The following is a 9,414-nucleotide window of genomic DNA, read 5'->3' on the forward strand; positions in this document are numbered from 1 at the left end:
CTTTCATTTTTATTATTTGATTTAAATATGATTTTGATTCCCAATTTTATTTTTTATTTTTTTTTCATTTTACCCGAATTCCTTTCCCTTAATATTGCTCGCTAAGAATATAATAGTAGTAAATTCTAAATCAAATCACATTGCCATTAGAATTAAAATGATGTTTTTAATCAATCAAATTTAAGACTTTTGATAACTCGAAGTTGAAGGTTTGAATTATCGATCCTCATTTATACTAAAAGAAAAAAATATGTAATAAAACTTAAAACTCGGTGAAAATTGAATAATTATAACTAAAATTCAAAAAAAAAAAAAAATCAATGATAGTCATGAAGATTTCAAACTTGTAAGAGGAAAATAAAAGTAGGTAAATCTTCGAAATCAATCTCAATATGTTATTAACTTAATTAAAAACTCATCAAACATGAATTTCATCGGTTATTGACTTAAGTTTTTTCTCTAGAAGTTAAAAGTTTAAATCTTCATATCCCACATTTATTTTACTAGATATATTAATAGAAACTCACCACACGTATCTTCAATTCCCTTTATTTTCACGTTCAATAACATTTCAATGAAAATACCAAGGAATAAATAAACAAATAAAGCAAGTGTATTCAAAAGCATATACTTTCCAAAATCCTAAAAGCATTTTAGAATAGTTTATAATATTTTCAAATACGAAACAAAATGTCACATTTTCTTTAAAAAAAAAAAAAAAGAAAAGAAAAGAAATGAAGATCCTTTAAAGGCACTTTACAAAGTATCCCATCAGTAATATTCCTGCACTTGATGGAGTTGGGAAGAGAATGGTGTGCCCTAAGGGAATCAAATAGAAATCCAACAAAAGCACAAGGTTGCAGAGCAGTAGTAGTAGTGTATCACTCCTCTTCACTCAATATCTTTTCTCCTTCTACACATTCATTCAATATATTTGGTTATCATGGGAATAACATTTCCTTTTACTATACTCTTCCTTATCCAAATTAGTCTTACTCCCTCCATAAAATATGTGTAGATGACAAAAGAAAATAACGAATATAATGAAACTTAAGTAAAGAAATAACAAGAAAAAAAATAGTAAGTTCAAATTTAGAATATATATATTCCTTAGTGCGGTTGCAAAGTATTTGCAAATGCAGCACAATACAAAAGAATTGTTATAACAAATTTAGATTTTGCTTTTGAAGTCTACTTTAGTGATAGACTAAATTGCAAGTAGGAGTTGTCTATCAATGATAAATCATATCATTGATAGGAGTCTATCAACGATAGAGTTTATCATTGATTTTGCTATATTTGTAATTCTATAAAAATGTTGTGTACGCTTAATTAAGTGTTACCCAATGCAATTATCCTATTCTTTAAATGGAAAAACTAGAAGAAAAAAGAAAAGACAAAAGAGAGAAAAAATGGCTGCATATGTAATAGCTCGACATGTGGCACCATGCGATTGGGCCACGGTTGGACTGCAAAAGAAAAATTACTGCAGTTCAACTAGCAGTTAAGTTATTGCTAAAATTGCTAAAAGAAATATAAATCAACTCCATTGGAAGTGAATACCTCCCACACGATTATTTCTCTCTCTCTTTAAAAACATACCAAGAGAGAGAGAGATCCAAAGGGGAAGGATGAGAATGAGATGGTGGGAGAAAGAAAACAAAACATATGCTGTTGCCAACTTGCCTCCACAACATAAGGTTAGACAAGAAAGAAAAGCCTCTCTTCCCATACTTATTCAATAGCATAGTCATATGACTCATATCCCACTTAAGACGATAAACTTTGCTTTTACCTCCTGCCAGGAAGAGGAGCCTCTCCTCATTATGAGTGAGAGAAGAGAGAAGGGAGAGGAGAGGAGAGAGAGAGAGAGAGAGAGAGAGAGAGAGCTCATCATTAATGGATGGCTGCTTTATAACGCAAACTCAGGGAGGGGATGTGACAAGTCATCAAATAATTGATCCTGAAGTGACCAATTTGAAAACGGCCGTACAAAGTCTACTCAGCAAACAAAAACTAGCAAATTTTTTTACCTAATCTAGGAAGTTCAGATAGCTCTGAAGTGCCTATACATTCTTCAAATATGCAAACTTCTAATGTGCAGTGGCATAAAATCACAGAGGACTGATTAATTTAGCTAGCACAAAGAAATGGAGAGGAGAAAGGAGGGAAAAAAAGGACGAGACAGTACCATTATTATATGGAAATTCTGTCCATGAATAATTTGTGGCATTTATTACCCCATCCATCTCACATTTTCTAATAAACAACAATAGTAAACTCAATAATCTGGGGCCTACACTACTGGTACATCTGATTAGAAATAAACAACATTTAGCTAGAGAGGCCGAGTCTTTCAATTCTCACATCTACTAACCATTTGAATCAAAATAAATGGACTAATGATTATTGTAGGACTGAGTAAGAGTACCTGTGTCATCCCCTTGCTATTGGTGGCCTGATGGTTGGAGAGATATTCATAGAACTTGCAGTTGACAGATCCTCCAATTCTTACAAATGTTTTTCTTTTTTTGATTCAATCGACAAATGACCAATAATTGATATCTAAGCTTTTAAGGCAACTCTCTACGACCCATGTCTCCTCCAGCAGCTCTAGTTTACAGTTACCGAATATTGAAATGAAGAAATTAAACGGAACAATTAGAAACAAACTTATGAAAACTTGATTAGCCTCCTGATGAACAGTAAGGAGATTAATCCTCAGCAACTACACTTTTCAAAGTCTCAGGAAGTTCCATTTCTCAAATGAGATGTTTCCACTCCATGGATGGCTCCCAAAACCATCATAATCTTCCCCATGAAAAAACAGGCATCCAACTTTTCTAAAGTGGGTAAACATGGGTTTTTTTAGGTATTGAAGGATAAGCCTTTAACAAGAAGTAATAAACTTATCGCACAAAATTGTGACTGTGCTCACTGACAGTTGAATCTTCTAGTAGTCCAATATTCTATAGGATGTCAACACACTTTGGAGCATCATCCCTCGGCCCCTCAAGAGATCTATACATATATAGCACCTGGACATGGTCTTCCATACCCTCCACCTGAACATCGTTTTCAATTTCCTCATCACTCCTCATCACCTCAACCACTAAGTGAGGCATGGCTCTGGCAACCTCTTGGCAGCCTTGGCGAGACAATTTACAAGCTGACATCCAGAGAAATCTCATATTATAGTAATGATGTAAACCAGATCGCAAGGCTCCATCGCCAAATGGGCTATCTCTAATCTCAAGTTTTTGCAATCTATGACAGCCCTCAAGCACATATTTCAATCCCAAATCACTGTTTCCAGCAAAAGCAACTGACAGGGTGCGTACCAGTTTCCCATACTTCCCGATGTAGCTGAAAGCACGATCTGTCAATAATCCAGATATCGCAAGCCTAGTTAGCTTCTTACAGTTTATAACAATGGCACCAAATCCTTCATCCATGGGTTCTCCAGTTTTATGGTCTGGCTGGTGCCGTCCCATAATACACAGTCTAAACACCACAAGATCTTGGCAGTTCTGTGACATAGCTACCACAGCTGCATTGGTCATTCTCTGGCAAAAGTAGAGAATATATTGCAATTTCCTGCAACCCTCAGATATTGCCTGGAAGCCCACCTCAGAAATGGGGCCTTCTCCATCTTCTCGAACATCAACAGGGAAAACCCTCAGTTCTTGCAATTCCTTGCAGGTGGAAGCAACAGCCTGAAGTCCATCATCACATATTGAATCAAGAGCCTGCAATAAAAGGGGGAAAAAATGTAAGCACTGCATGCCAAATTTCCTCCCACTCTACTCAAAGATCACATACCCAGAAAGTCTGGAGCTTGTGGCAGTGGCTTATAACTGGTTTGAGTTGTTCAGGAGTTATATTTGCATAGCTCAAGTTCAGAGTGGTGAGATTAGCACATACTGGATAGATACAAGGTAGGTAATCAGGCAAAATGTCCTTGAATCCAGAAAGACAAACTAAGGATTTGCAAGCAGCAAAAGCAGAGGCATAGTCAGGCTCTGACTCCCCATGAACCACAGCCTCTGACGTACTGAACGAACCGGTTCCCAGATATGTTAGACTTGGAGCCCGAATCATCAAATGGTATAGTTGAGCAATGGAAACGTGGCGATTCACCCCAAGTTTCTTCAACGATGGGGATCTACTCACCAACCTCTCTAGTGCCTCAAAATTAATGGGCCACTCTACGCAGTCAAAGATCAGAGATTCAAGACAGGTTTCCTTCTCTGGGAAACAAGATATCCAATCCACTTCATCGTCTGCTACGTCAGATTCAATCAGATCAAGTACTCGAAGGTGCCTAAAAAGCAAATCAATCAGTCTAAGTTGAATGGAAAAAAAGCCATCACACCAGAAACTTCAACAAAAGCTCGCCATTAGAACATCAAAACTCTGCATTATTCAAAGAATCCAACCACCCAGATTTTCTTCTTTTTTATTAGGAGGGAAAAAAAAAACAAAGACCCCAAATGGATTTCAAAACATAGAGATTCAAACATCCTTTCCTAAGGTACAAACGATCCCTAAAGAAAGACTAACGAAGGTACATTTGACAGTGCAAACTGAAGGAATCAGACTCCAGAGCTCAGAACATTGAGAAAATGAAAAGAGACGAAGAAGAAATCTAAAGGCGTACCTGCATCTGGTGGCAACAACAGCAATACCACTGGTGCCAAATCCTTCACAGCAAAACAACACAAGCTCCTTAAAGCCAGGAAAAGAGTCAGCAAGCAGGGCCAGATCGTCGTCAGTCACAGACATGCGCTTCAAATAGACTCTCTCAAGCCAAGGGTAGGATTTAGCCATGGCCGCCACCCATGGGGAAAAGTGGGCTCCCCAATTGGGCGGCATCAGGTTAAAATCTGCAAACCGAGGCTTCCCTTTAATGGTCACTGACCGAACTCGATTAAACCGCGACGTAACTCGGCGAGGAGAAACCGCATAGCAATTTGCAATAAAAAGGTCGGATCGAGTAAGGGCTTCAACTCGATACCACGACTTGCAAACAAGTGAAGCCGCGTTCCGGTCACGACGAGAAGTAAGAAAGTGAAGCACGTTCTCAAGAACATTATGAAGTATATTCTCAGCAGAACCAGAAGCCGTAACATCACCGGAACACCCTGTGCAATTGCGAGTCTTACTAGCCGATTCAGCGATGGCGTCGCCGCCGCCGCCGCCGCCTAGATCCGAAGGTAAAGACCGATCTTCGTCTTCGGACATTTCTTCAGCTTGATCCACTCTCATGTGCAACAAATCAGAGTCCCTCCTTCTTGAAAACTCGTCAAGAACAAACCAGTCTAAATCATTATGGAGAAAACCAACAGTGAATCAGATCAAGGAGAGTTGGAAAGTGAATGGATTTAGGTTTAGAAAGAAGAAGGGGAGAGAGAAAATGAAGATCCAGAGAGAGAAAGTGCATACCTGTGATTTGAGAGGAGTGTGAAATGATATGGAAATTTGGAGGGATTAGTTTAACTGATCACAAGGACAATGGAGTGTAAACAGTAGGCTCTCCTGTCTGTATCTCTGGGCATTGGGATTCTTCTTGCCTCTCTCTCTATTTATTTTTATTATTAATTATTTTTTTCTCTTTTTGAAAATTTTCTCTCTCTTTTTCTTGTTTCAAAATGGCTCCCCACACACCTGCTCTATTATTTTAGGGGCTTTCCTCTCAACAATCTTGTCCTTTCATTTCACACCTCATTACTTTTTTCAAATAATTAATTATAATTATAATTCTTAATATTAGTTGCCTTAAAACAACTACTCTTCAGTCTTGGCAAATATCAATTCATAATTAAAAATGTGTTTAAATAATTATAATAATAATAATAATAACGACAATAATAATAATAAAAAAAGCATATAAGAGATGTTTCTTGTAGTAGTCGATTTACAACTAGAAGAAATATAAGAAAATAGATGAAATCTCCTAAAATAAAGAAGCATACAAACAAAGAAAGGAAGAGAAAGAATTAAAAAAAATAACATAATAAATAATAATAATTAAAAAATCTCCAAATGAAAAAAGAATTAGAAGAAAGATAAAATTTATATTAAAAAAATTATTATTGTAATTAAGCTGGAATGACTTAGAAAATTTGTTTTTCAAAAAAGCATTTTTATCTAAATACTTTTGATTAAAAAAGAAAAAACTCCTTAAAATAAAAACACACGTGTTTAGCATCTATTTCTTAAAAGTATTTTTATACAAGGTCGTTTAGTTTGTTATATACTACAAGTGGTTTTATTAATATTTTCCAAAATTGATCGGTGGCAGCTGAAGTTTGGCCAAAGTTGGTGGTCGAAAGTGGCTACCAAAAGTGGTCGGTAGCGATTGTCGGAGGTGGCAATCAGAGTTAGCGACAGCAGTCGTCAAAGGTAGTAGTTGAAGTTGGTCGGTGACGGCCGAAGTTTGGCTAGAGTCAGTGGCCGGAAGTTCGCAGGCATGACTACTGAAAGTTGAGATCAGAGGTGGCCCGTGGCGGTGTCGGAGATGATGGTCGGAGTTGGTCGACAAACTTTCTAAATTAAATTAGAAAAAAAAAATATGACTCCTGGGTTTAAATAGTTTTTACTATTCACACCTATAAAAAATAGTGTAGGAAAACTTAGCTTCATAAAAAACTCTAGTTCCAAACAAGAGTTGGGTTTAGGATGCCCAACCCATCTCAAGCCCAATACTTAGAACAAACACCCCCTTAGGTTCTCTTTAATAATCATTTGGTTTTTTTTTTTTTTAAGTTTATGAACAACTTTTTCACCTATGAATTTCTTTATTTTATTATCTCTTTCTATTAATATTTTTAAAAACCAAGTCAAGTTTTAAAAAATCAAAGTTTTGTTTTTGTTTTTATTTTTAAAATTTAGTTAAGAATCAACTTTTGTTTTTCGAAAAGGATGAGTATCACAGTGATAAATTGAGAAGAAATAGACTTTATTTTAAAAACCAAATGGTTATCAAATGATGCTTTAGAATTTTGGACAAAATTTTAGATAGAAATGGCGTGACAATGACCTAGAGCATAAATTTAGATAGAAATGGTATATCAATGATCTAGAACAAAGAAATTGATCAACACATGATTTTAGTTTATTGTCACATAATTCTAAACCTCAATTTCTATTCTAAATTCTAAAAAATGTATAGTTCAAGGATAGTTTTGAAATATTTATGTAAATTGAGAGATAATATTTCAGCTTTTGAAAGTATGTGAGTATTATTTACACAAGGGACATAATTCAAGAGTATTCGTCATAACTTTTCCCTTTCAGACCAACCTTCGTCCTCATTGGTCTCCATCAAAGCTGGGTTTTTGGAAGCTGAACGTGGATGTTGCTTGGTCTACTAAGAGATGTTTAAGCAGGCTTTGAGTAGATTGTTTGTGATCACGAAGGTTGATCGATCTTGGGGGTTGCAAGTTTATCAAGAAGTTCTGGAGCATTAGTATACTGGAAGTTGAAGCTATGCTAGATAAGTGATTGCGATTTGAGCGAGAAAGATTTGGAAGTAATTTGCCACTTGAGGTAGAATATGATGCATTGAAAGTGATTAATTTATTTAATAGAAAGGATTCTTTGTTGGCATAAATCGGGATTCTCATTAAGGATAATATTTTTGTTGGGATTCTAGTAAACACTCGTCATTTTTGTTATGTCCCTAGAGAGAAAAACAAATATATTTATGCTACTGCAATTTTAGCTTTCTCTCAAAGTTGTTATTTGATATGAAAAAGATTTTTTTTTCGATTATATCCTTGTTTTCATTTGTGATGGGAGGTGGGGGAGTAGTTAGTTTGGTAGTTTAGTTATTTCTACATTGTTAGCTAAAAAAAAATATTTGTTATAATTAACCCATAAATAAAACTTTCATTACAATTTTGAGGATCTACTCAAGTTATTAACAACAACCAATAATAATAATGATAATAATTATAAACATATAAAAATGTATACCCAAATGGTTGAAAAGGGCTCTCTTCCATGCAAACATTGTGCTCCAAATGTAGAATACAAAATATAAACTTCAAATATGAACCAAGATATATCTTCATCAAAATTTGAAAAAAGAAAAAAAGAAAGAAAGAAAGTCTTATAATTGGAAGGTATGATTAGATTAGACTATATATAATTCAATTGGTTAAAACATTTATTATTGACAAAAAATTTAAGAGATTCGAATCTCAACCTCAACAAGTTGTTAAACTAAAAAACCAACAATATAACTATAAAATGCATCTAATAAACAAAGTGATATAAAGATTCAATTTAGTATATAAGTATCTCATAAAATATACAAAATGCTTAAAAAATTAACTATTGTATTAGACTGAACCTCAAGATTTCAATTTTGTAGTCAATAGTCACATTATTATTTAGAAAAAATGTCTAATATTACATATCAGACACACAATTGAAATGTTAATGATCAAGTATATATTTTTTAAAGTTCAATAACTATATATGACACAAATTGAGATGTTAATGTGTTAAAATTTTAACCTTATATAAAGTTGTGTCATCTAACATGAAACGAAGCTACCACTGTTTGTAAATAAGTTAGTTATGCTCGTTTTAGTAATATTATATAATTTAAATATTTTATTAATACATCTAAATTATATTTATATGAACTTGTGTTATGTACGATGGTCAAGCGAAGAGCAAAACCCCTTATAAATTCACTGTTCGGAAAGTTAAAATGGAGGAGACTTCCAACATTGGTCTATCTTCTCACTCTCTCCAAAACATGGGTATCCTTGAGATCCAAACCCAAAACACAAGGTTGGAGTACATAAAAGAGACTTCCAACACCAAATTTTCCAATGTGAAATTCTCTAGCAAAAAAAGTTGGTTCCCTCTAATTTTGAAAGTTAAATTTTCACCGAACATGTCATTTTAAAAAAATCTTGGATATGCCATTGAATAAGAGTGTGTGACTAATGTTTTTTTTAAAAAAAAGTGTGACTCTTTAGTTTTGCCAAACAAGAATAATTTTCAGCTTATACATGCAATGTAAAGCTTTTTTTGGTAATGGACTATATATCAACTATTTGAATAGGAAGCAATTGGATTAACAAAAGCCACTTATCCTTAAAAAAGAAAGAAATAAAGACAAAAAACGATGGCATCTCTAACGTGTTTAGTCAAATTATTACTGATATTGTTATTTTAGTACCATTATTGGGATAGTTTTTGTTCTAAAAAAAATAATTGATTAGGATTTTTTTTTTACACATTTATGAATATAATTAATACACTACTTGAATAGTCTATTAAATGTTATAATGTTTAAAGATTGTGTTTTTTTATGTAAAAGAAATCATACAGTATACCTAATTTAAATATCTAACCTTTGATACGTGGCACTTGCATAAAAAAAATTCAATA

General features: G+C 34.1%; 1 protein-coding gene across 2 annotated transcripts; it reads right to left on the reverse strand.

Annotated features, from left to right (window-relative positions):
- Positions 1 to 2,170: 2,170 nt before the first annotated feature.
- Positions 2,171 to 5,653, reverse strand: AFB5 (auxin F-box protein 5). Of its 2 annotated transcripts, XM_039042248.2 has the most exons (4): positions 5,446 to 5,653; positions 4,661 to 5,321; positions 3,823 to 4,324; positions 2,171 to 3,749 (listed from the first exon to the last, which is right to left on the reverse strand). In XM_039042248.2, the coding sequence occupies exons 2-4, from the start codon at positions 5,266 to 5,268 to the stop codon at positions 2,970 to 2,972; spliced, it is 1,890 nt and encodes a 629-aa protein (XP_038898176.1). In that variant the 5' UTR covers positions 5,269 to 5,321; positions 5,446 to 5,653; the 3' UTR covers positions 2,171 to 2,969. The 2 variants fall into 2 exon arrangements, with proteins under 2 accessions (XP_038898176.1, XP_090174311.1); XM_090318185.1 differs by lacking the exon at positions 5,446 to 5,653 and having other exon boundaries at positions 4,661 to 5,443.
- Between the last annotated feature and the right edge of the window lie 3,761 nt (positions 5,654 to 9,414).

The sequence above is a fragment of the Benincasa hispida genome, chromosome 9 (genome assembly GCF_027475165.1).
Source record: "Benincasa hispida cultivar pf3 chromosome 9, pf3_genome.v1.1, whole genome shotgun sequence".
Classification (NCBI taxonomy): Eukaryota; Viridiplantae; Streptophyta; class Magnoliopsida; order Cucurbitales; family Cucurbitaceae; genus Benincasa; species Benincasa hispida.